Below are 26,441 nucleotides of genomic sequence, written 5' to 3' on the forward strand. Positions count from 1 at the left end.
CGTACTCTGGAAGAGGAAAAGAAAATGGCATAATTATTTCAGCTCTCTTCAGTTCCCCCCACTATGAATGCCCCAAGAGGGTGTGCGTGTGATGCTGGCTTCCTGTAGGCTACCACCATAAAGCCTAAACTCAGGCAGGTCATAGGAGCATAGCATCCTAGACTTAGCACTAGAAGAGACCTTAGGGGTCAACTATTCCAACCCTCTCATCTAAAGAGAATGTATTTTCTAGGCGTCTCAAAAATCAGCTCAAGAGAACTTGACACTGCCCATGCATATCCTCCAAGCAAGACACCATGGAGACCAGTTACAATGAAAGAATAGAAATTAAAAGGCCGAGCTTCCAGAAATAAGGAAGTGATGGATTCTCACACTCCGCTTCCATCAAACCTTGTCTAGATTACTGTGCTGACCTCTGGGTGTTAAGGAAGGATATTAACAAACTAGAGAGTGTCCAACAGCATCAGTGAAGGGCCTTCAGTTGTCATCATATGAGGACTGATTGGAGGAAGTAGGTCTCTCGAGCCTGAGGTAAAGAAGAAATGGGGGGACATGAGAGTTCAAATACTTCGTGATTTGAAGGGCCGTCATGTGGAGAAGGAATTAGGCTTATTCTTCTTGGCCCCAGAGATTATAAATGTGATTAATAGGTGGACGTTAAAAACAGGTAAGTCCTATATTCTTAATGATTAAAAAAAAACATTCCTAACAATTAGAATTTTCTAAAGATGGAACTGGGGCAAGTGAGGCGGCGCCATGGCACCTAGAGCACCGGGTCTGGAGTCAGGCAGACTTATTTTCCTTAGTGCAAATCTGACCTTAGCCACTTGCCAGCTATGTGACCCTGGACAAGTCACTTGACCCTGTTTGCCTCAGTTTCCTCATCTGTAAAAATGAGCTGCAGAAGAAAATGGCAAACTGCTCTACTATCTTTGCCAAGACAACCCCAAATGGGGTCCTGGAGAGTCAGACATGACTGAAAATGACTGAATAACAACAACAAAGATGTAACGGGCTGCCTTGAGAGGTCAGGGGTTCTCCCTCACCGGAGGTCTTCAAGCTTGGACTGCATTAACATTGACCCAATCTGTTACTGGGGTGAGGTGGGGAGTCCTTCAAGTATGCACTGGACTAGCTGGTTAGTAAGGTCCCTTCCAAGGCTCAGTTTCTACATCTACGCTTTGGGTCCAGGTCCATGTTTCTACGAGGTTAGACGGGGAAGGTAGAAAGATTTTCTATCTTCTATTTTTCTTTTCCATTTTCCATGTCTGGGGCTCCTCATCTCCACTCAACCCCAACACTAGCCCACCCCCATTCCTTCCTTCATCCTAACCTTCTCTTTTGCTTGCTCTATCTATAAAACCAAGTCAGACTTGCAAGTCCCTTAAGGGCAGGGCCCGCCTTTATTTTTTTAACCTGGCAAAGTGCCTACCATACAGTAAGTGTTGAAAAAATGTTTGTTTGGGACAGCTAGGTGGCACAGGGGACAGAGCTCTGGCTTTGGAGTCAGGAGGACCTGAGTTCAAATCCAGCCTCAGACAATTGATACTTACTAGCTGTGTGACCCTGGGCAAGTCACTTAACACACAAAAAGCAAAAAAGAAACAAAAATGTTTGTTGAATGAGTGAATTTAAAAAAAAATAAAAATGCTGGGGGAAAAGTAATAGATTTGGCTTTGGAAGCTAATGTTCCTTATTACCTTTATGACTTTGGATAAGTCACTTCAAATGTGTAAGCCTTGGTCTTTTAACCTGTAAAATGGGGACACTACACATTCATCTCACAAGGTGGCCAGAAGGATCCAAAGAGGTGACTCATGTAAAGGGCTTTGGAAACTTTAAATACTATCATAAATACTGGCTATCATTAGACCCATTTTATAGATGAACACTAAGGCTCAACTAGTGTTGAATGACTTGTCCAAGGTGACACATCTATTAAGGTCTCAAACTCCACTTCTCTGACTCAGAAGCCCCATATTCTGGCTACTACATTAGGCCTCCATCCTGACAGAGGAGGCCCTGCCTGATCTCCCTACCCTCTGGCCCAGCCACGAAGGGCTCTGGGCAAGTACCCTGCCTCAACTGATCAAAGAGCGCAGGCAGAGCAGCGAGAAATCGCATGAAGAGATTGTAAAAGCTCGTGTGCCCCACCGCTATGGAAGGCAAAACTGCAACATATACCGACTATGCTTGTGTGATACAAGGGTCTGGCACTTCTCCTTGTTTTTCCAGTGGGGCTTAAAGGAGGTGGGAGGGAGAGGAAAAAACAAATGCTTTAACAACGGAAAACAGGGAAAACACCCAATACCCACACCTGCCATTTTCTTAAGGCGTATGCCCAGGCATAGATAAAGATAGCTTCCCTTGAGAGAGCCTCATTCTCAATTTGAAAATGAGTTCCTTTGGCATCCAAGGTGGTCTTGGGCAAAGTATTAATTATCATTTCTAGCCCACAGATATTTCAACTCACAAAGATCAACTTGTTTTTATAGCCCACCGCAACAAATGCTCTATAAGTGCTTAGAGATCTTCATATGAAAAATAAAAAAGGCCATACTATCAATACAAAACATCTTAAAAAAGGAGAAAAAGCTCAGCATTTCATGAAAGTCTTCACCAGCCTCTGCCCACTTTATTATAAACATAGCAGAGACTGAGCTGTGCCATGTATCTTGCTGTAATTATATCCTGAAAGCATGTGTGCTTTTTCAATAAATGAGCTTTGCCATCTCTAACTGAAGGGTTGTTGCCAGCAAATGTCTGAGATAACAGAATTTTAAAGTTGGAAGGGGCTGAGCTTTGCCATCTCTAACTGAAGGGTTGTTGCCAGCAAATGTCTGAGATAACAGAATTTTAAAGTTGGAAGGGGCTTGGTAGGTGAACTAATCCAACTGCTTCCATTTACAGAAAAGGAAACTGAGACCCAGTGACTGCCTATGGTCAATAACTGAGCGGTAAAACCCAAATTTCCTGATTCTTGCTCGCTTGATTTTTAAATGCAATTTGTTGCTTTTTCAGTTTAAAAAAAGTATCAGAGAGAGAGATTCACATTTTCTACTTTTATCGTTTTCCATCACACCAATGTTAGATGCGTTAGAAACAATGAATCTGCCTGTTATTTTTCAGGATAACTAGAAACAGCAAAGGAGAAACATAACAATTTTAGAAAAGTTATCAGACGACAGGAACCACGAGGATCACCTGGTTTAGGTCTCTTATTTGCCCGAGGAGAAAGCAGAGGCCCAGAGAGGTGAACTCCTTTGTTCAAGGTCACATGGCTGGTTAGCAATGCTGGGGTTGTGGGTACCCACCCAATGGTGTTTTCTTGAATCTGTATCACCAGAACCTCAGCTCACCCAGACAGGGAAGGCAAGCAAGCTGATTCATCTTCAAAATTGAAATGTTTATAACAGTTTTGGAAATGAAGAGATCATTTTACTTCTATATAAAAAAGGTTTATCTCCTTATTCATAAAATTAGATTTCTATTTTAATACCCCTTTATTCATACAATAGAATAAGAAATACATTCCATGCATCACTATGGTATTTTTCAGACAGGAAAACCTAGTGGCTAGGTTGAATGGAGACAGCATAGGATATTAAATAGAAGAACATCCACTAGCTGGGCATTATTGTCTTCTGGGTGAAAATGTTCAGAAAAGCCTAAAAGAGACAGCTGATAGATCCTATTCACTTGAAACCTGCTTTGACACCGTACCTTAAATAGACACTGTCTGACAAGTGAATTTGGCTGCTTCTACGGCCGTACAGGGGAGCTGGAATGGATCAATTAACCAATCAACAAGCATTGATTAAGCATTTATTCTACGTCAGGCACCATGCAAAGGCCAACCTGGAAACCATCCCTGTCCTCAAGGAGCTTACACTCCCCTGAGGGGAGACAACATATACATTTACGAGCGTGAACAACTACATGAACAAAACACATGGGAGGTGATTTGGTGGGGAGGTCACTAGCAGCTGGGGGAAGGGGAATAAAAAAAACGCTTCACCTGGAATGGAGCATTTGAGAAAACTAAAGATTATATGTCAGCTAGGTGGCGCCATAGTGCACAGAACACGGCTTGGAATGAGGAAGATTCATCTTCATGAGTTCAAATCCAGTCTCAGACACTTACCAGCTGTGTGACCCTGGGCAAGTCACTTAACCCTCTTTGCCTCAGTTTCCTAGTCTGTAAAATAAGTTAGAGAAGAAATGGCCAACCACTCCAATATCGTTGCCAAAAAATACCCCAAATGGGGTCACGAAGAGTCAGATATGATGGAAATCACTGAGCAACAAAGATTCTATGAAGAACAGGTAAGGAGGAAGCATTCTTGTTGTGGGGAAAGCCAGTGGAAATGGAAAGATTCAGGATACAGAGTACTGTGTATGAGGAACTGTAAACTGCCCCACAAAACTCACCCTGACTCCCCAGCATCCTCTATTCTGATGATATTAACAATAATAACTTAAGACTTGTTTTTGATATGCTTCCGACTTTCCAAACACCTTTCCATCTAATTTTTCTTCACCCTCAAAATATCCCTATGACACAGGTTGGTAACCCTATGACACAGGTTGGTAACATGATCATTCCTATTTTATTGATGAGGAAACTGAAGCTAAGACTTATAATGACTTACCCAAGGTCATAGCCTTATGTTTCTATAGAGCTGGGGGTAGTTTAGAATCTGTGTCGTTTCAGTCTTTGAGGACCAAAGATCGTCTTCTAAATGGGTTAATGTACCAGTGCTCATACATCAAGGATGTATCTAAGCCCTTCAAAGGATCCGTGATCTCAGCAAGGTGGATACTGGTCTTCTGGTGAAGGTCACATACCATTCATTCTTGGTCACATCTTCTTATAAATTTGCTTTAACTCTTGTAACCACTGCTTATGAGACAGCATCGGGGTAGGGAAAGAGTTGTATTTACAGGCAGAAAAATGTAGGTTTGGGTCTTGGTTTGTTACAAACTGAGTAACCCTGGGCACATAATTTTACCCCTCTAAGCCAACCTACTTCAGAGAGTTAATGTGCACAAAACACATCCCAAACTTTAAAATATTCTATGGATCCAACACCTAGAGCTGGAAGTGTCCTCGGAGGTCACGTAGGCCAAACTCTCATTTTACAGAGAAATAAACTGAGGTCAGGGAAGTTAACCAATTAGCTCCACTGTCTACCACATAGGTAGTCCCTTTCAGAGTTAGGACTAGCACCCAGATCTGACTTCAGATCCACCTGACCTCACTGCCTCTCTGCAAGTGAGACCTGTTGTTATTGATGAAAGGGGGGGAAAAAGGAAGTGGGATGGTCTGCATATCGTTTCATCTGAAGTAAAAAGTTAGTAGGTTGTTTTATCCCTAAGTGTCAAAAAGTATCAGGACAGATTATGTATTCTTCTAAATAAAAGACAATCTGTTCATTTAAGCTCTGCTTATATGAAAAGCTATTGTCTAATCAGAATTAAAAGAAAATCTTACAAGAAGAATTTTTTTAAAAATCTAGATCCAATTTTAACGTCAAACATTTAGCTTAAATATGGTTGACGCTTCCCTTAGGCATGAAAACAATAGCTATTAATAAAACTTAAGAGAAATACAGAATAACAGTAGTACCAGGTTGGTCAGAGGAGCCTTCTGACACTTATCACCCGTGTGACTGGGGGCAGGTCACTTAACCTCCTTCAGGGCTCAGTTTCTTCATCTGTACAATGAGGCCGGTTAGACTAGTCCACCTCCCAGTTCTCTCCTAACCCTACAGCTATGATCCTTTGAATCTATGATCGATTTCTTACCCTCTCCGCTATTCGCCAGAACAGCAAAGTCTTCCCGAAAGAGAAGGTGAGCAGAGTGACTAACCGTCCAAATGAGTTGTGCCAGGCTACTTCTCTGCAGACTGGAGAAGTGACCCATGGGGATCGTCAGTCTATAGAGCTGATTCAAGAACAATCGTTACAATTTATTAGAATTCTGGCTGTCTTTTAGGCCTGCTCTAGTTTATGTGATTGTCAATGCATATGTAGTATACTGCTCTTTTCTGGCTCTGCTCAACTCTCTGGTAATTCAGGACAGCGTTTCCATGTTTCTCTGAATTCTTGTTATTTTTGCCTTGATTTGTGCATCCTCAGTACTTCGCCTAGTGCTGCGAATATCCCAGGTGCTTCCTAAGCTCTTCTTGACTTGTTTCTTGTGTTGACTTATCTGTTCAGCCATTCGCCCATCTATGAGCATTGTCTTTGCTGTCACTTCTTTGCTATCAGAGAAAGTGCCACTCTATTTTCAGTAGGGATGGGAACTTTCCCTCTATCTTTGCCCTGCCTGGGGGGGAGGGCATGAACAAGAGCAGGATCACCTGGTCAAAGAGCATGAACAGTTTAGTGACTCTTCTCCCATAATTCCAAGAGTTTCTGGGATAACTGGAAAAATCCACAGCTACACCAACAAAGTATTAGTGTGCCTGCCTTTGCACAGTCCCTGTGGCAGTGACAAGTCCTGTCTTTTAACACCTTTTCCAATTTGAGGATTTTTGAAAAATAACTTCTCTAAAAGAAGAAACTCCTGCATTTTCATCAGTGGCTAATTTGAAGTAACAAGTGGTTTTAATTGACAGGGAATGAAGAGGCTACAACTTGGATTTTTTAATCTCTCAAAAACAAAATGTGTGCTGGAAAGAGAGATTGGGCTAACTACCAAACTCCTGACTCCAGCAAGGCTCATAAATCATATTCTGATTACATCTCATTTTACAAAAGAATTTATTTAGGCAGAGAACTACAAGGTGCTGGGAAAATATTCAGCTGAAGAGTTCACACCATTTTTGAAAAAATCATTTTTGTGTTATTTTCTCTAGCTGCATATTAATTGCTGGCTGAAATACTTTTCTGAGGCCCTAGGAGCTGCAAATGAATCCATGGGCTATTAATCTGCTTTCCATGGGACTGGAGGGAAAGCTCATTAGGTGGGCTGATGTGATTACTTGTATTACATAACCACCTTCCCAGGGACCTGAGTAAATTACAAATAACAACACACTACTGAAGTTGTTCTTTCAAACATTCAAAGAGTCAAGTCAAAGAAAACTGAGCAAGAAAGGGACGAACAGGAAGAAAGGAATCATAATATATCGGGAGTAGGGGCTGGGAGAAGAAAGGGCAAGAGCTGCTGATTAGGGGCAGTCAGACCCCTCCTCTGAGACTTTAACCAGCAGAAGCACCATCATGATGGTGGAGCTGCTGGCTGACGTGGCCATGTTTTAATTTGCTGGGAATCATTTTATTACGTGGTAGCATGGGGCCACGTATAGCTGTATCAGTTGGTGGCAGGGATGGACCTGCAAGGGTGGGTTACCCCAAGGGGAGGCCCTGGGGCACGGTCATCTCGGCATGTTTTCACAGCCTTGGGAGCCCTGAGGAAGCCCTGCCTGCTGATTTTGCTGTTGCTTTCCCTGAAATAGCATTGGAGCCTGTACAATTTCAGATTTCAGCAGGCTCAAAGGGCACCAGCTCCCGGGCCAAGTTTCCATTCAGTTTAGATTTGCCCAGGCTCTTTGGCCCAGTGTTTGCAGGACAGAAATGGGGAGTCCTTTGCTGGCTACGTTTTGTACTTGGTCCTTTTCCTGCCTCATTAAATCCCCTGGGCCAAGGATAGACTGGACGAGGATGGTGAATTTTCCTCCCCTTCTCTTTAGAGAGGACACACTGGGGTCAGAGCTCAAGGAACATTCTGAAATGCTGATGAAATTCCCTATTTGGGTTAAGAGGTAAAAATGGAATGATTAAACTTCTATGTAAATGCAACCTGGCATCATTTGGGGGACCCTCCCTACCCCTTCCTGCCAACGGATGCTCCTGCAGCTTAGAAGAGCTTTAAGGCAGTATGTCCATGGAGAACCACCAGGCCCTCCCTGGGCCTTGCCATCCAGCCCTTTGCCCCCCCTCCAGGACTTCTGGGTCTTTCTGTCTGCCCCTCAGCCAAGCTTCCTATGGGTTATCTCCCCCAGTTGGAGGGTGAGCTTCCTAAGAACAGGAGCTGCCTTCATTTTTCTAGAGGTAATTTTAGTCCTGATTACAGTGCTTGGCACGATAAAAGTACTGGAACGTGCTTTCCCATTCATTCACTAATTCATTGAAAACTCAAAGGGAAGGCTTTGTCATCCCAGAGGATGAGTCTATATTCCACTGGGAGAAGCTAGATTTACAGATGGAAGGGACCTCAGAAGCCACTGAGATCAATCCCCTAATTAAGTATATTCTTCGCAAAGGATGGCTTTGAAAGACATTGCAACTGTGTATGGGGCTGACTCATCATAATGGGAGTGCTATGACAATAGCCAACTTGCGTCGCCATAGGAAGGGGGTTGAAATGAGAAAGTCATGCATTTGCCTGTTACGCAGAAGGAGACTGAGGCACTGAGAGGTTAAAGGGACCTGCCCAGGGAAACCCAGATGCCAGGTGGCAGGAGTGAGATTAGAACTAAATAACTAAATTATTGTACTGTGGTGATTCAGCAGGGAAAACATGAGCCTTACATTCATTAACTCAGGCAAGGGAAATTTTTATTTTACTGAGAGCTTTTAAAAACCAAAACTGTGAAACAAAATACAGGAAATGAAGAATGTACCTATGATATAGGTGACTATGAAGAGAAGAGCGGACAATCTTGGTGTAATTCAGGCCCAAACACCCCCCATTGAGGAAAGAAGGCGTTTTCTGAGCCATTAAGATTTTTTTCTGTTAACACTGACCAAGTCCATTATTCTTTCACTCTCTATTTTCTAGCCTAAGAATAAAAAAAATTAATTATCTCAGGAGAAAGGATCAAGAAAAGTTCCTTCCTGTAGCCATCAATGTTTCATGGTTGCAGAGGGAGAGCAATCTCAATGGGGTCTTGGGAAGAGCTGGTCCCAGAAAGGAGCCTGGGAGGGGCTTCCTGAGGAGACATATCATCCCAGTAAGGTTCTGGAGGCCAGGTTCATTCACGGCCCATCTGGGAAGCCGTGGGAACTCCTGGAGAATTTCGGCTTGTTCTTTTCACGAGACACTCACTTCCAAACAAAGACATTTCTGCCCAGTCTTCTGCAGGTTCTCACATCTCCGCTGTGCTAACAATCTATGCTGGGGATTCAGTGTGAACTCAATGACTATAAATTAACTTGAAAGTGGAATAAGCAGGCAAGCAGGGAGTGAACAACATCAGATATTTCCAGTCTGAACGTTAGGCGCCTTTCTTCCTCTTCACTTTTAGGAATCAGGATTCCAGCAAAAACAAAGCACTCGTCTTTTCTAACTGAATTCCTCCAGGCACCCCACTTGTCTAAGCCCACTCTGGCACATAAGACTTATATAAAAGCTGCAGTTACAATGAACATTCCCTCTCATGGCCCCATGGTGTTTACAAGGTATCCTACACACACATCTGATCACTCTCACAACTTCGTACCCATTTTTCAGATGAGAAAACTGAGGTTAAGGGACTTGTCTATGTTCACAAGACTCTCCAAGTTGGTCTCTAGGACTTTCTGAGGCATTTAGGTAGCAGTGGATAGAGTGCTAGACTCAGGAAGACCCGAGTACAAATTTGGCCTCAAAACACTTACCAGTTGTGCGATCCTGGGCCAGTCTCTTAAACTCTGTCTGGCTCAGTTTCCTCAACTGAAAAGTGGGTATAATAACTGCACTTACCTGCCAGGGTTGCTGTGAGGATTAAATGAAATGATGATTATAAAGTGCTTTGAAAAACTTAAAACACTATACAAATGTTATCTGTGATAATGTCAAGCACCCTCCCTACTGCGCCAAGTTACTTTTCCGTACAGTTCATACAGTCTGGGACAGTCTACATTTAAAGCAAAGTAAGCATATTCTTCACAAAGGATAGCGCTGAAAGACACTGCAACTGTGTGTGGGGTTGATACATCATAGAGGGAGTGCTATGACAGTAATCAACCTATGTTGCCATAGGAAGGGGGTTGCAATGAGAAAGTCACACACTTGCCTATTATTTTTATAAAGCTCAAAAGACTCATGCTCCTTTGTCACAGCTGGACAAAGATTGGGGATACCCCTAGCTTCCTGGGAAATTCAGAAAGGAGCCTTTAATCCCACTCTTCCATCCACTCCACTGGCTCAGATATTTACAGGAAGGTGGAAAGGAGAGGCATGGATGGTCTAAGCCAAATATGGTTGGTTGGTTTTCTTCCCTTCCCCAACTATCTTTCACTTCATTTTGGCTTTGCCATCCTGAACCAAAAAGTATCATAGAATTATTGAAAGTGAAATTTTCTTTGATGATGGAGATCATCACCTATATTTAGAGAAATTAACAGTGAAATGTGTCAGTAAATGAAGGCCAAAGAGATGGACTTGTCTATTACCCAGATAATTTTGGAAAACCCAAGTCTCGTGACTCATAGAGCAGAGTGGTTTGCATGGCATGTCTTTTAGACTCTAAACAAATCTATTATTTTAACTAAAGTGGACCACTGGGTGGAAAATTCAGCCACCCTGGGTATACAAGAAAGTCAATTTTTTCTTTGTTCATCATTAGAGAAAAAGCCTATTGTCTGGCGTCTGGATAGGTCCTAGTTTAGATGATGATCTAAAACTCTTTTTTCTTTCAAACATTTCCCTGTTGGCCTGTAAACCCAATACCGCTGATTCCAAGGGGAGGTTTGATAGTGGCCTTCAATATGTGAAGGGCTGTCACGTGGGAGAGTCCCCCTGCCTGGCCCCAGAGGGCAGAACAGTGAGTAGAGGTTGACAAGAGACCACTTTGGGGTTGATGTCAGGGAGCTCTGCCTAACTATTGGGCATGCTGAGCCACCTCAGGAAGTAGTGGGGTTCCCCTTCCTGGAGATCTCCCAAGCAAAGACTGGATGACTGCTCGTCAGGTTGGTCGTAACGAGTTGCTTCTATGGCCACTGAGGTCCCTTCTAACACAGGTTCTGTGACTCCTTCCCTAGGAGATCTCTATGAACAGGTAAGTCTCTCTCAAAGACTGGGGGTGAAATCCTTATTAATCATAAACACCCAACTTAATTCGTCTCTCCCAATCTCGACTCCACCTCTGTGAACTTGGTTAAATCACTTGACCTCTTCCTGGGTATCATTTATAAAATCAAAGGGCTGGACTGGAGGTCCAGCAGCTCCAGATCTAAAGCCCTGGGACGATCAAGGGCAGAGCCCTGAGGGATCAAGGCACAGAAGAGGGTTGGTGAAGGTGGCGGGATCTAGTTCCCTATGGGGAAGGAGCAAGGGACATAAAACATCAAGGGGCAGCAGGAGGATTCTGGGGCCCTCAGGACTACGGGCGCCAAGACAGCAAGGAAGGGAGTGGACACAGGAAGTAGGACTTACCTACTCATGTCAATTCGATAAACATTTATTAAGCACGAGACAAAAAACCCTCAAAAAACTGTCCTAGCCCTCAAGGGGATTACTTATTACTGGGTGACGCAATGTATACGCAGATAAATAATTACACTATAATTGGAGGCGGGAGAGAATGCCAATAAAGGAAAGGATCAGAAGACCAGCCTGAGGTCGGCTAGTCTGGAGTGCCTACGATGTCCTCACCTCAACCCATTTCCATAGGAAAAAGGCCAAAGGCCCTTTCCTCCTCCCCAGCTCAGTTTTCCCCATGGAGTACAGTTCCCTGATACTGAGGTCTGCACCTGTTCTAACTATCTATGTCTTAGCGTCTCCAATGCAAATGAGCCATCTGCTTTTTGAAGCCCTTCGCTTATGGAGCTGGGAAAGGTGGGCATTTATTTTTAAAACTAGGCATCCAAGTTATAATTATACTGTTAGGACTTAAGTGGGTGGGCCATGGAGAGGTGTAATGTAGTGTTACAAACACCTTGGACTCCCCTTTCTTCACTTCTCTACAAAAGGAGGTTGAAATAGCTACAGAGATCAGGTGAGTGGCTGTTTGTAGAAAATGGCAGGTGTGACCCCCCAGCACCAGCATTGAAAGGGATGAGTCTATTTCATGGAACTAGAGAAAGGGAACTCAAGAAATTTTCTTTTCTTCTTCCTTCCTTCCTCTTTCTTTTTCTCTTTCTTTCTTTCTTTCTTTCTTCCTTTCTTTTCTTTCTCTATCTTTCTTTTTTCTCCCTCACTCCCTTCCTTCCATCCATCCATCCTTCCTTCCTTCCTTCCTTCCTTCCTTCCTTCCTTCCTTCCTTCCTTCCTTCCTTCCTTCCTTCCTTCCTTCCTATTAATATGCTGACTGTCTCTGCTGCAGAGGCCTAGCTAAGTGTAGAAATGTGTTAAGTAAAGCTAAAGGACTGTTAATACTTCCTTTGCTATCCAAAGTTAATGGACTTCAAGTCCCAGAGTGGCCATGTCATCACTGGGTCAGATGGCTGGTGCCCAAACAGAATTTGTTTCTGCCTCTGTGACCAAGGCAGGAAAACACTGATGTCTGATGAACAGGAAAGTGAAGGAGATGGTAAAAAAAATCTATCAAAAAATTTAAAAAAAACTCTCTCTCCATCTTGATTAGTAGATGCTGTTTTATACACACACACACACACACACACACACACACACATATACATGTATATATACATACACATACATACAAATATATGATTAGAAGAACCTGGGGAGATAAATGGATCTCCCCAGCTTCTTCTAAAAACAGGATTTAGAGATGGAAAGGACCTTCCCCATTTTACAGATGAAGAAACTATGATACACTGGGCCACCTGGCTGTCTAAAAAAGTAACTGACATTTCTGTATGCCTGTCACACAGAAGGCGCTTAATAAATCCTCAGTGATTGACTGGTTGATAGCATATTTTGCTATATTTATTTCATTTAAACCTCACAACAACTTTTTGGATTGTTTTCATTCTTTGCACACATATCCCCAGTGTCCAGAAGAGTACCTAGCATGTGGTAGGGACTTAATAACATTGATGGGTAGGTACTAATAACAATAGCAGGAGCTAGTATATATGTAGCATTTTAAGGTTTGAAAAGCATTTTAGATAAATTACTTCATTTGATATTCACAATAAGGCTAGGAGGTAGATGCTATCATTCTCCCTATTACACAGATGAAGAAACTGAGCCTGAGACGGGGTTAAATGACATGTCCAGGAAAACTCAGCTCGAGGCAGGATTCAAACTCCGATCTTCCTACCTCCAAGCCCAACATTCTATTGTCTGGGTCACACCTAGAGACTCAATGATTTGTCCGGGGTGGCATAGCTAGTTCCAGAGGTTCAAATCCTTTCAAACCCAGGTTTCCTTTTTCTTTAAATGTGGCATTCAATCTGCTATGCCACGACACCTCCGTCCAAAACCAGCGAGGTTTCAAACCTGACCTTCACCCGCAATCTGGTGGTGTATTTTGGGTTTTATGTACAGTGGAGTGGGTTGTTGTTTTTAAAAAATGCTCATGTCTCTTTAGAGTAGGCCTAAATGGTCCCTTGGTGGTACAGTAACAGTTTGTGATGTCACATGGGAACAGATAAAGAAATAAACCAAAATTAGGAGGCCATTCCATGTTCTCATGGTGATTTTTATGTAGTTTCCCAAGGACACGGACTCACTAAAAACACATCTGCTCAATACTGCGCCAATAAAAGCAAGTGGCAAAACGGACGACCACATCGGCGTAATCTGCGTGCCTACAGACATGATCGTAACTGAGGTTAAGTGTGTTTAATCTGCAGGTTTTGTCTGAATGTTAGTTTAACACAAAGGAGGAAATGGGACAGGGGAGAGGCAACTAAAAACCCTCTCATGGCAGGAGGAAACTGTCCATGTAATGCCTACTCATTCAATCCAATAGACCTCAGGGGACACTAACAGTTTAAAGTGTAAATTTGAATTTAGAGACTTTATGAAAAGCTCTTTTTAAGCTCGATATGCCCCAAATGAGAATGCATCAATGAGTACTTGGGGACTCTTAAATCCAGAGATTATTCAATCACCATATACTACAAACACACTTCTGAAACTGTCATAGGAAGGAAGGAATATTGCAAAAAAACTAAAATACTTAAAAAACAAAATACCCTAACCAGCTTTCTCAAACAAAATCAAAGACATGTTTCTCCTGCCACTCAACCTGGAGGTCTGCTCAAATGCCAACAAAGGCAGAGAGGCTCCATTTGTGAATGAATGGCCTCCAATCTCTCTGACACAACATGGCCTTATACTAGTCAAGGACAAAGACTGATCTGAGGGGATGTTGGACCCTAGAGTATGGGACGCTCGTCGTTGGCCATAATGGCCCTTACTAGCTCTAACTGATTTTGGCACTCAGAGAAAACTACATTAGATCCTTATAGCATCATTGACAAGGGGTCACCATACCTCCACTTGGTCACCACCAGAGATGGGAAGCTAATTACCTGTCAACATTATCCATCCCAATTTTTGGACAGTTTAATTATTCACAGAACCACAGAATTTTAGAGTTTAGCCATCAAGTATAACCCACACCTGAAAAGGAATCCCCTCTAGAATGCAAGGATCCAGCTTCTGGTTGAAGAAGTCCAGTGATGGGGAACTCATCACCTCTGGAGGCAGCCCATCCCACTTTTAAGCTGCTCTAACTGGAGGCAGTTTTAACTGGTATCAACTTGCCTTCTTATAGGTGCTCTGGGTTCTTCACTCTGTGGTGAAAAGGAACAAATCTAATCTCTCCTCCAAATATCTGAAGCGTCTTCTCTATGTTATGAACCTGGAGTCTTCTCTAGGCTAAACAGACTTAATTCCATCAATGAATAAATTTCACATGCTACGGACTCGAGGCCCTTCACCGCTCTCATTGCCTTCCACCAGATGCTCTCTGGCTTACCAATGTCCCTCATATCCTGGGGCTGCCTGAAATTGAACAAAATTATAGTACAGACGTGGCATGAGCGGGACAAACTACGATGGATTACGACCTCCTCATCATCTTCCTCACACGAGGCCAACATCTGCCACCCATTGGGCCAGCAGTCCTCAATAGAGTGAGTCCAGTCCTTTTTCCACAGGACAACCCTTGAGGTGACTTTCATCTACTTATAAGGACTACTTGTACCCCTGCTTTTTGTAGATTTTTCTCCCAGACCCATGGTGGTTTTGTCCACGCAGCAGCATCACCTCCAACTCCCGGCCTGTGCACCACTGGTACCCCGTTGCTGAGGCTTATTTTCTGCTCTGTGACTGGCTAGGCCAGGTGGATAGATCTCTACTTTTGCAACAAGCTCCAGGAGCCTCAGTTAGGTTAATATTAGGCTTCCTTATGTCATAGAATGGCTTGGACTAGAAGAATCAGATAGTCACAAGAGGCCCCATGCTGAGTATGAGGGGCTACCAAAGGTTCTGCCTTGGACGGGTCCAGACACCCATGTAAATCTTCATTTATCTGTCTCTGAGACTTACCCCCCATTTCTACTCCTCTTCCAGTGTGAGCAACGAAAATTCCAGACATTCTCAAAGTGTAGCAGCTGCCTGACACTGTGGATAGAGGCCTTAGGCTTGGGATCAGGAATCGATTAATTAATCAGCAGGAATTTATTAAAATACCTACTGTGTGCTAGATGCCAGGGATAGAAATACATAGAGTGAAGCAATCTCTACTCACAAGGAACTTACTTATAATGATAAGTACATAAAAATATATGTAGCAACAATAGTAAGTTAATAAATACCTTGATATCAGGAGTGCTTGACTGTTTTTGGGGTGACGGACCCCTTTGGTGATCTGGGGAAGTTATGGATCCCTTCACTCCTTTTTAAGTGCTCAGAATAAATAAAATATTTCAGGCTTACAAAGGAAATAAATTATATAATTAAATTGTTATAAAAATATTCCAAAACAAGTTCATGGACTCCAGGTTAAGAATGTGTGTATATATATGTGTGTGTGTATATATGTATATCCCCAAATGTCTGTGTGTGCACACATAAACACACATGTAAGTACACATGTACAATAGCTAAATACAAGATTCTATGAGAGGAAAAGCACCAGCACGTGACAGTATTAGGAAAGGTTTCATGTAGAACATGGTATTTGAGTTAGAGATGCATTGAGGCAAAGGTAAGGAGTGAGCACATTCCAAAAAGAGGCCAAAATAGTCCAATCCTGGCTCCTACCTTCACTAGGTGTCTGATACTGAGCCATCCCCTAACCTTTCTGCCTCAGCTTCTCTTCTATGACAATCAGTAAACAGGTTTGTTGTAAGAATTAAATGAGATCTTACAGGTAAATTGCTTTGCAAACCCTACCGCACCATAGCAATGCTGGCTAGCACCGCTGTCATCATCCCTGGTGGCTGAAGGACGGGGAAGGGAAGGCATGCTCCTCCCTGCATTTGTCTACACCCTGCCCCGATGTCCAGCCTTCACGTCTGTCTCATTCATATTTCCTGCTGCTATGTTGAACTACAAAGGGCCCTAATTATCTCATGCAGATTCAATGGAAGCCTGAACACAGTCTGGGTGAAGGGCAGGAAGGAGAAGGGTAGCACCAGAATCGCCACTGTCAAAACGGATGATTGTGATTTAACGTTGGTGAATACTGCATCCCAGAAAAGTGACAAATGGGCCAAGAAATCAATTTTGTGACCCACTTGGGGATGGAGAAGAATTTGTGAAATGGCTGGAACGAAGCATTGCTGAGTCCTCAGAACGTCCCACGTGCCCTGGCCCACGTCGGCCGGCATCCAACAGGGGCTCCGAGGGAGACGTTGGAATGAGCCCCCCTCCCCAAATGATCCTTACTCGGTCAGCTCCAATGTACTTGTCAGAACGTCTGGGGCTTGGCTCCAGCAGCCTGTCCGAACGGCTCCAAAATGCAACTATTCCCAACCAACATCAGCCTCTGAAATACACATCTTCCCCCCAGCGCTCTCTCGTATCTGCACCTGTTCACATTACCTCCCTTTCCGGTCATTTGTTTCTCTATTACAAACCACAGAATGCCCAGCCTGGTCCTTTTCTGTGTTCTTGGATTCTCCCACACTCGCCTCTTTCTCTGGAAAATTTGCCTTCTTCCTCATCTCTTTATTTCTAGGTGTTATTAATGCTTTTTATAAACATCACTTTCACTTTGTAATATCAGCACCCACCCCCAACTCTCTTCTGTAATAAAGATCAGGTAGTTATTCCTTGCCTTTTAAGAGAAGGTCAGTACTTAACTTGGAATCTTCTGCCTTCTTCTTAATAAATCTTAGGACTTCCCCAGCACACTGCTAAAAAATAACCTCCTAAATTCAGAAAACAACTAGGATAGTGAAAAAGCATTCATTCATTCATCCATTTATCCATCCATCCATCCATCCATCTATCCATCCATCCTTTGGCTTGCTGGTTTGTCTGAAATATATTTTATTGATATCTTTTATTTTATATCTGTTAGATTTTCCCCTGTATCCCTCCCTTTCCCCCTACCCAGAGAGTCATCCTTAATTACAAAGAATTTTTTTTAAGAAAAAGAAAAAAATTAAAGAAAAAGAGAAAAAATGTTAAAAGAAAAATAAATCCATCATGTTGGCAAAAAGTATTAAGGGGCTTTTGATGTGCCAGGCATCGAAGACACAAAGACAAAAATGCAACAGGCCCCGCCTTCACAGAGCTTGCATTCTATCATGCCACAGGGAGATAGGATGAATGGAGGATGCTTAGTATAGGCTCAGGGGTCTCCTACTACTTGAAATGCAGTCATATGGAAGAAGAACAAGATTTGTCCTGTTTGACCCTAGAGGACAGAACGAGGAGAAATGGTTACCAAGAAACAACATTTAGATTTTATGTCAGGAAAAGCTTCCCAATGATGAACACTGTCCAGAAAGCACAGCCCGGGCTTCCCCAAGAGATGGTCAGTTCTTGGCCCTTGAGCTCTCAAGCAAGGGCTGGAGGTCTGCTCCCTGGGTATGCGACAGTGAAGATTCCTTTATGAAGATCGTTTGGACGAGAGGGCCACTGAGGTGTGATAATCTGTGATTCTGTGAGAATCCCTGGCCGGACCCACCTAGCTGAGCCCCACTCGAGTAAAACCTGCCATCTGCTTCTCTGTTCCATTCTCAAACTCGCGATTGCCCAAAGAAAGCCAAGTCCCTGAGCCAAAACACTGCACTCAGAATCCACAGGCCTTCACGCTGCTCAGCCATCTTTTGGTTCATTTCTTATCAACTGCCCACCACATTCTCCACTGCATCTGTTCCAGACTTTGTCTATTGTCCTGAAATGTTCGATCAGACCCCTTCTCTGTTTATGCTCAGTAGCTGTTCCCCCTCCTACTTTTTTGAGAATTAGGATGGGAATTCCTTCAACTTCTCGCCTCTGTATCTACAAACATCTCTAGATCTTCACCTATCTCCTCCCCCTCTTCAACTTCAGGCAAAGAGGAAGCCCTCCTCCCCAAAGCCAACCCTCCACCTGCATCCAGAATCCCATCCCTCCTTCTCCAGCATCTTGATCCAGCAGCTGTCCATTCTTTCTCTTCCACGCAATCTCTCCACTGACTCCTTCCTCTCTGCCTGCAAATATTGTCAAAACATCTTCTAGTCTAAGAGAACATTTCATTAACCCTACCATGCCCCACCCACCCAAGCTACTGCTCCACCTTTCCTCCCTCTCAACCCAAACTTCTAAAACCCAAACTTCTTTATCTACAATTATTAGCTCTATTCCCTCCCCACAATTCACTGTCTCACATCTCTTGTAATCTGACTTCCAATATATCCCTTATAGCTGCCCCTACTGGCTCTGTCATAAACATAATCCTTGTTTTCCTCCTACCTCTTTATTTCATCCTCCTCTGTCTCCTTTAATGCCACTTCCTAACTGCAAAGTCCAGAGCTCACTGCCTGGACCTTCTTCTCTTTTCTCCTTGCAACGGTAATCTCATCTAGTCCAATAGATTCAACTGACATCTCTATGTAGATGATTTTCTAATCCAGCCCCTTCTAATCTCTAGCCCTGATCTTTCCCCTGAGTTCCACACCCATATTTCCAGTGCCATACTGGACACTTCCACTTGCATTTGCTACTGGACATCAACATGTCCAAACCAGAATTCAGCATCTCCTCTACCTTTTCAATCTGCTTCTCCTCTACACTGCCCTGTTTCTGTTAACAATACCGTCACTCTCCTGGTCGTGTGTTCATAACCTTGGAATCAAACATGGCGCCTTCCTGTCCCTCCACATCGGCCCATCTCCCTGTGGAATCCATGGAGGTTAACAAAGGTGGACAGGGAACTCTCCACACGAAAGGAATTTGGGCTCTTCTAGAAGTCAGGACTCACTCACTCAAGTCTGGCCTGAAACTCACGTGTGCCCATGAGGCCCTTGAGTGCAACTAACCAAATCCATTCTCTTTGTTTATCTTTGCCCATTGTCTATTATTTAGTACTGAATTCTTACAGCATAAAATTTAGATGTTGCCTCCTGCTTACTCAGCCTTGCTCCTTGCTATGAAATAGTTATGATCCTTCCAGAATTCTCCATCTCTCCCTGACTCCCATCTTCCTGGTCCCACGAAGAACGCTTCACCTAGGAATGACTAGATGGTACAGTAGAATACCCACATGGTTACCAAGAAGTGTCGACTCATTTCTGGGTCCTGGAAGGAATATAAAGACTAGGATATGGGACACCTGCGTTCTCGTCCTCCATCTTCCACCAATAAGTTGTGTATCCTGGGACAGGCCTCTTCTTGTTTCTGGACCTGGGCTTCTTTATCCATAAAATGATGGAGCTGGACTAGATAACCTCTAAGTACCATTTCTTTTTTTTTTTTTGTGAGGCAATTGGGGTTAAGGGACTTGCCCAGGCTCACACAGCTAGTACGTGTCAAGTGGTTGGTCTGAGGCGGGATTTGAACTCAGGTCCTCCTGACTTCAGGACCGATTCTCTATCCACTGCACCACCTAGGTGCCCCTCTAAGTACCATTTCAGCTCAAACATTCTGTGATGGAATGAGTCTCAGATCCTACCTCATTCAGTACGGTGCCATGGAATGGAGTTGAATTGGGAGATGGAGGCCTGAGGTATCAAATTTTGGCTCTGATGCAATCAAGACTGTCCTTGTACATAATCCTGCCCATCTCCTGTCTCCATATCTTTGTACCAGCTGCCCTTTATACCTGGAAAGCTTCCCTCATCGTCTACGTAACCTTGGATAAATTGCTTTAAATTCTCTGAACCTCAGTTTTTTAAACAGTAAAAATGAAGAGGTTGAACTGCTTATGGAAAGAGCACTAAATCTGGAATAGGGGGATTGGGGTTCAAATTATATCTCTGACAGTTACTATATGCATAGTTTTGGAAAAGTCACTTAGCCTTCTTCTGTTTCAGTTTCCTCACCTACAACATGAAAGCATTAAGAGTGGATGGCCTAGGGGCAGCTAGGTGGCGCAGTGGATAGAGCTCTGGCCTTGGAGTCAGAAGGACCTGAGTTCAAATTCGGCCTCAGACACTTGACACTTACTAGCTGTGTGACCCTGGGCAAGTCACTTAAACCTGATTGCCTCACCAAAAAAAAAAAAGCTTAAAAAAAAAAAGAGAGGATGGCCTCTAAGCTTCCTCCCAACTCTAGATCCATATTCCTACAATCCTATAAATACGGGCTGTAGAGCTTATTTCTACTGTTCATCTTTAGATTTTCCTAGTCATCCCGTTTGTCCTTTTCTATATTTTTCTTGTGTTTGGCCAGTCTCTAAATTACAATACTCCCATGACCCTCTCTCCTTCCCCTTCATATCCGTTCAGGAAAACAGGTTGGCTTAGCCCACTGCCATTTTCTCACTATTGTCTGTATTTTTTTCAATTGAATGGAGGCGGTAAGCTCAATGAAGACAGGGAACAGCCTTACTGGGTGGGGGGAAACATTTCTGAATGCTGCCAACAAACCTGCCATTTTCAGAGGAGGAGGAGGAGGAGGAGGAGGAGGAGGAAGATATGGCTTGGAGGAAAAGAAGCAGGATGTGGGCCCCCAGCCCCCACAAAATAAATGTAAGATTCCAGTCTGGTTCCCATCTGGATTACTCATTAAAACCACGCAGCCTATGACTGAAATACTCATGCAAACACTCAGGACATACAAGGAGGCTGTGTCAACACAAGCAGGGGGAAATGATGGGTTTGGCAAATTATCCTATAAGTTTGGTTAGGTGCTGATAAACAATCCAGTTAATCCACGGTAAGACCTTCCCATCTCTCTGGAGGGTGTGTTGGGCTAAAACAATAAATGTTCTATTTATTAAATGTCTGTGATATACTAAAGGCATCGTGTTAAGTTACTGTTTTATCTCCAGACTTGGCCTTGCTTATTCAAACCTACTTCAGAAGGCCCTGGGGGTCTATCCTCCTCTTTGCTCTCCCCCAACCTCCCACTGGGCCTGGATCCCATCGGTGATTCCAGTAGTCAGGAGGAGCCACAGGAAGCCATTTTCTTTTCTTTTCTTTTCGTGAAGCAGTTGGGGTTAAGTGACTTGCCCAGGGTCACACAGCTAGTGAGTGTTAAGTGTCTGAGGCCAGGTTTGAACTCAGGTCTTCCTGACTACAGGGCTGGTTCTTTATTCACCGTGCCACCTAGCTGCCCCTAGGAAGCCATTTTCTCTGAACTTTTCCACCAATGCAGTGACTCTGGGTTCCACAGAGAAATGGATAAGATGGGGGCTTGGGACTGGGACTGTCCAACCCAGGGTCACCTCTACACCAAGCTGGGGCATCAGAGCAGGTAGGACACCAGGGGAGGAGCAGATGGAACCAGGCTTTTGACAATTTCAACAGAGTTGGATTTTGGAGAATCAACCTTAGCTGAATTGTGGCTGAGAGATCTCTTTCCTTCGAAAAAGATCTCTCCCAGAGAAGCTGCCCCCTTCTTTCCTGATGACTTAATCCAGCCAGAAGCAATGGTTTAGAAGCTAATTCTCAGCAAAAGACCAACCTACTGTTTTTGTACGGCCTTCCTCCTTCTGGACCAGCAATGTTGGCCTGCCGATACCCTTCTTTTCTTTTTTTTTCTTTTTTTTAAAATTTTTATCTTTTGCTAGGCAATGGGGCCAAGCGACTTGCCCAGGGTCACACAGCTAGTAAGTGTTATGTGTCTGAGGCCAGATTTGAACTCAGGTCCTCCTGAATCCAGGGCCGGTGCTCTATCCACTGCACCACCTAGCTGCCCCGATCCCCTTCTTTCCTGTAGACCACCAGCCAATGGCTCCTTCCCATCCTTAATCTGAAGCCTCCTCACTCTTTCTCTGGACCTCTCCTAAGACTTTCTGTTCCTTTAATGCAACACCCCATTCCTCATATCCACACCTTTGCATTAGTATCCCTGTCACTAGACTCCAGGTCACCTAGGCTTTAGAGATCTCTAAGGACCACCCATCTGAACAGAGGTAGGACAAAGCATAGGTCCATGGCCTGCTGATCACTTCAAGAATTAGAACAGTTGCCAGTGGGGAAAGATGTGACCACAGACAGACCCCAGTGAGAGCAAAAGTTGCCATGGTCATCAAAATGCGATACCTACTATCACTTCAGACCACATCTTCCCCTGTCCTAGGCTCCAGCTGGAAGTCAAGATGGTAATGTCCATCAGATATGGATTCTTACAGCTGGTTCTAGGATCCTGACCTTTTCTGATGGAGCTGTGGCTAGAAACAACAGATACTCCTTCAGATATGTATTTTTTTTCTCCTGCCTGGAGACTTGCAACCTGGGATTAAATAAAATCTGCAGGCTGTGTTACAAAAATCAACGTTTCTGTTTTTTCTATGCCTTTACTAAATCTAATTAAACTGTATTTTGAAAATTACAGCTTTGAGTGAAGGTGACAAATGAAGGACCATGAGGGGCAGGCCAAAGAAGCCTGGGCAGCAGCAGGGTTGGGGGCTGAGCCAATAGCTGTCCTGATGGACTAGACAACATAAGATATGGGAACGGCAAATATAATATGGGAAAATAATAGTAGAGAGGGCTGATACTGGAGTGACATCCATGGCCTTAACAGCTGGCATGGGTCACAGTGCTCCTTCCCTGGCACAGAAGAGGTTAAAAGGCTTGCCTGAATTGACACAATGAGTCAGAGGCGGGGCTGGGACAGATTCTGCCTTTCTTCCTTCCCAACTCCATGTCACACTAAAAGTAACTTTTCATCAGAAAAATTCCAACAATCGCTGTATCTTAGCGTCACATGTGTTGACACCTAACTCTAGGTGGTGGCTCATTACCGTCATGCGGGAATATTTCATGCCAGCAGCATTACGGGGGCACACATCAAGACGCTCGGCAGAGCACAGCCAGAGATAAGCTAGACAAGGGAGGAACATGCTCCTGGGGACTTGACTTACACTCTTTGGACATCCCCACTTCAAAGCACTTCTGGAGACGGCAGTACTGGCAGCGGTTCCTGGTGACTTTGTTAATCACACAGTTCTTATCTCGATGGCAAGTGTAAATCATGTTCTTCTGAATACTCCTGCGGAAGAAGCCCTGCAACCACAAGCAGAGAGAGAGAGAAGAGAATTAAGGCAACGGGCAGCAGCCAGGCAGCCAACCCAACTCCTCACCAGACTTTGATTGCTCTGCTAAGGGAGGGAAATGACAGCAATGTAGACTGAGGTTCGACTACCTAAGCAGAATGCCTCGTCGAGCCACTGACAAAGATATCTTCAGTCGGGTTCCCTCAGACCAACATCTTTTCATCATGGGCTTCCCTTGTCTGCCAAGTGTATTCCTTCCACAAGGTGAATGGAGGAAAACTTGAATTTCTCAAATAGAAAAATTGGAGGAGGAGCAGGGATGGGTGTGTGATTGTTTACTGTTTTCTGAGAGGATTCATTGAGAGGCAGTGTGGACCATTAATGGATAGAGGGATGGCCTTAGAGTCCGGAAGACCTAGGTCCGAAGTCTTGCCTCTGATCATACAAACCTGTGATACACCCGTGTGCGGTCATCTCTTCACTTCTCAACATTTCAGGGAACTTTCTAAGGCTGTGAATTTTAGGTGTGCTGCCAGTCGGCATCGGTGGAGGGAGTTTCTACACCTAGGGTTCCCCCTACAAAAAAGTCACAAGTCTAGATAACTCCCTCACCCATCCTGACCCCTGCCCCTCCAAAACGGATTCATCATTTTCAGATCATCCACAATAAGCAGGATGATACCTGGAGCACTGATTCTGGAGTCAAGAGGACTGGGTTTAAATGCCACCTCTGACGCTCCCAACTTTCGTAACCTTGGGCAGGTCACTTAAGCTTCAGTTCCTTATCTGTAAAATGAGGTAGTTAAACAGGATGGCCTCTGAGGGCCTTTGAAACCCTACAGCTACAAGATTTTGATCAGATTCCTTGGGATAGCGATCTCTGCAGAGGATTGGTTTACACATACCTCCCCAGGTATGTGTCCGTGGCATCCACCAGCAGCCTCCTCTCACTCTCCTATCTGCTCACCTAAGGAGAAGGCCCTTTGTTCCTGGCACATTCAAAAAACAAATGTATTTACTCTGGAGAGCTGGGACTCCATTGAACTCCATTTGAAAAGATCTCATGAATATATCTGCTCTATCGAATGTATTTTAGTGAGGCGGAGAGGGAAGGATGACGAATTAATTAATTAATAGTATAATAATATTAATAAATATTATTTATTTTTTATTTTATTTATTATTTTATCTATCTCGCTATCTATCTATTTTTTTATATCTTATATTCTCTGAGGTCCCTCCTAGCTTAGATTCCCTTTCAGCATCTTTGGGCATTCAGTGTCTAAGCCTCCCCCACTTCAAACAGTCAGTCAACAAACATTTACTAAGTGCTGACTATCCACCAGGCACTGGGCATGGGATGCAAAGAAAGGCAAAACAAAAAGAAAAACAAAAAACAAAAAAACAAAAAAAAAACAAATCATGGTGCCTGCCCTCAAAACATACAATAAGCAAATAACGATGTGCACATAATCTATATAAATGCCAGTGCCTTCCTTCTGTTAATTATCTCCATTTATCTTACATGTCTTGTTCCTGTATTATCTTCCCCATTAGAGTAGGAGCTCCCTGAGGGCAGGCATAGCTCTACCATGTATGGTCTTATGAGGAAGCACACCTTCTGGAAGGTCTTATCTTAACTAGTTTTTGTTTTGTTTTGTTTTGTTTTTTGCCAACTGGAAGCCAAGCTCACAGGCTGAAGAATTATAGATGTGGTCAGCACTTTCTAAACATCTGTACCCTGGGGCAAAACCATAGCTGCCTTGTCCTAGTTCTGTCTCTGGGTACTGCCACTGGTATGGAAGGACTTCAGAGGATAGTAATCAGCCAGTTAAAGTGGCTTTGGACCAAGGACGTAGGAGAAGGATACACAGGTTTTCTGAGCTTTCCAAAATAGCTTTCTGGCATGATTTCAGTTTTAGCAAATGATTTCTAGCTTGTCACAATTTTTGCTGACTTAATCTCTACTGGGGAGTATTTTATACCAAGTTGTGCAAACATCAATGCCTCTAAACCAACAGGGCTAAGTTTACATGGTACAAACAGGAAGAAATACCTCTTGTCCCTATAAGCTATTGTATAGGAAGTCTGTTTCCTGGTAGACCAAAACGATGACCCCATTTGAAGGGGGGTTTTGGAAATTCTTGTGTACTCATGGCTTCTGTGAAGTGGTGATTGGAACCTTGGGTGGGGATGGACAGAGGGAAGGTTTGGGAAGGACTGATTAGTTATAGAAATAATATGATCCAAGTCAGAGAGTCTGCAGAGGCAGCAGTGGACCAGAGAAAGTCAGCTTAGAAAGGCTTGAGGGTAGGAAGTAATCAATGGGATTGCCTCTGCAGAGCCAATGGGCTTCAGAAAGGGTAGTTTTTCTAGCCTGGCTAGAGATGAAAAACAAAAAAAATATTTGTAGAGCAACTGACAAAGTGTCAAATACTTGTCTGCCACGACAACTTATCTGAGTCACATCCGAAACAAACAACACACAACAGAGAGGGCCAGCACCAGTGACCCCCATTTTACAGATGAATAAATTAAACATCCCAGAGAAGGGACGTCATTTAGCCAAGGTCACACGGGTAGCTTGCGGCAAAGCGGTGAGTAGAACCCAGGTTCTCGGTGTCTGTGTGCTGTCTTCCTCCTGCTGCACGCACACTGGCCCTGGTGTGAAGCTGAGTCACAAAAGGACAATGAGTGACTGCGCCCGGCCCTACCTGTTTGCCGAGGGCATCTTCAAACCTCCCCATGGGGGGAATAAGATGGTTTTTGTCATGATTCTAGCCACGTGACTTAGCAAGTCCCATGAGGACGGCCCACTACAGAGGAAACAGAATTGGCTAGAACCTGGGAGAAAGCCAAGTCTAAACTGAAGAACAGAGACCTCGGCCCTCTTGGGTGCTGGCCACAGGAAATGACCAGCAGTGTCCATCCAAGAGCCTTCTTTATGTGCGTGGCAGGCATGGGGGATGGTGAAAATGAGATGCC

General features: G+C 43.8%; 1 protein-coding gene across 4 annotated transcripts in view; it reads right to left on the bottom strand.

The window, feature by feature from the left end:
* RARB (retinoic acid receptor beta) overlaps positions 1–26,441 on the bottom strand; it is an 829,117-nt gene that overhangs the window by 70,532 nt on the left and 732,144 nt on the right. For all 4 annotated transcript variants that reach the window (XM_020971102.2, XM_020971099.2, XM_078151358.1 and 1 more), the window contains one exon: positions 23,325–23,466. In XM_020971102.2, coding sequence (XP_020826761.1) covers positions 23,325–23,466 — 142 coding nt within the window. The remainder of the gene's footprint in view (positions 1–23,324; positions 23,467–26,441) is intronic.

Source organism: Phascolarctos cinereus, unplaced genomic scaffold (assembly GCF_003287225.1).
Source record: "Phascolarctos cinereus isolate Bilbo 61053 unplaced genomic scaffold, phaCin_HiC Scaffold_1;HRSCAF=81, whole genome shotgun sequence".
NCBI lineage: Eukaryota > Metazoa > Chordata > Mammalia > Diprotodontia > Phascolarctidae > Phascolarctos > Phascolarctos cinereus.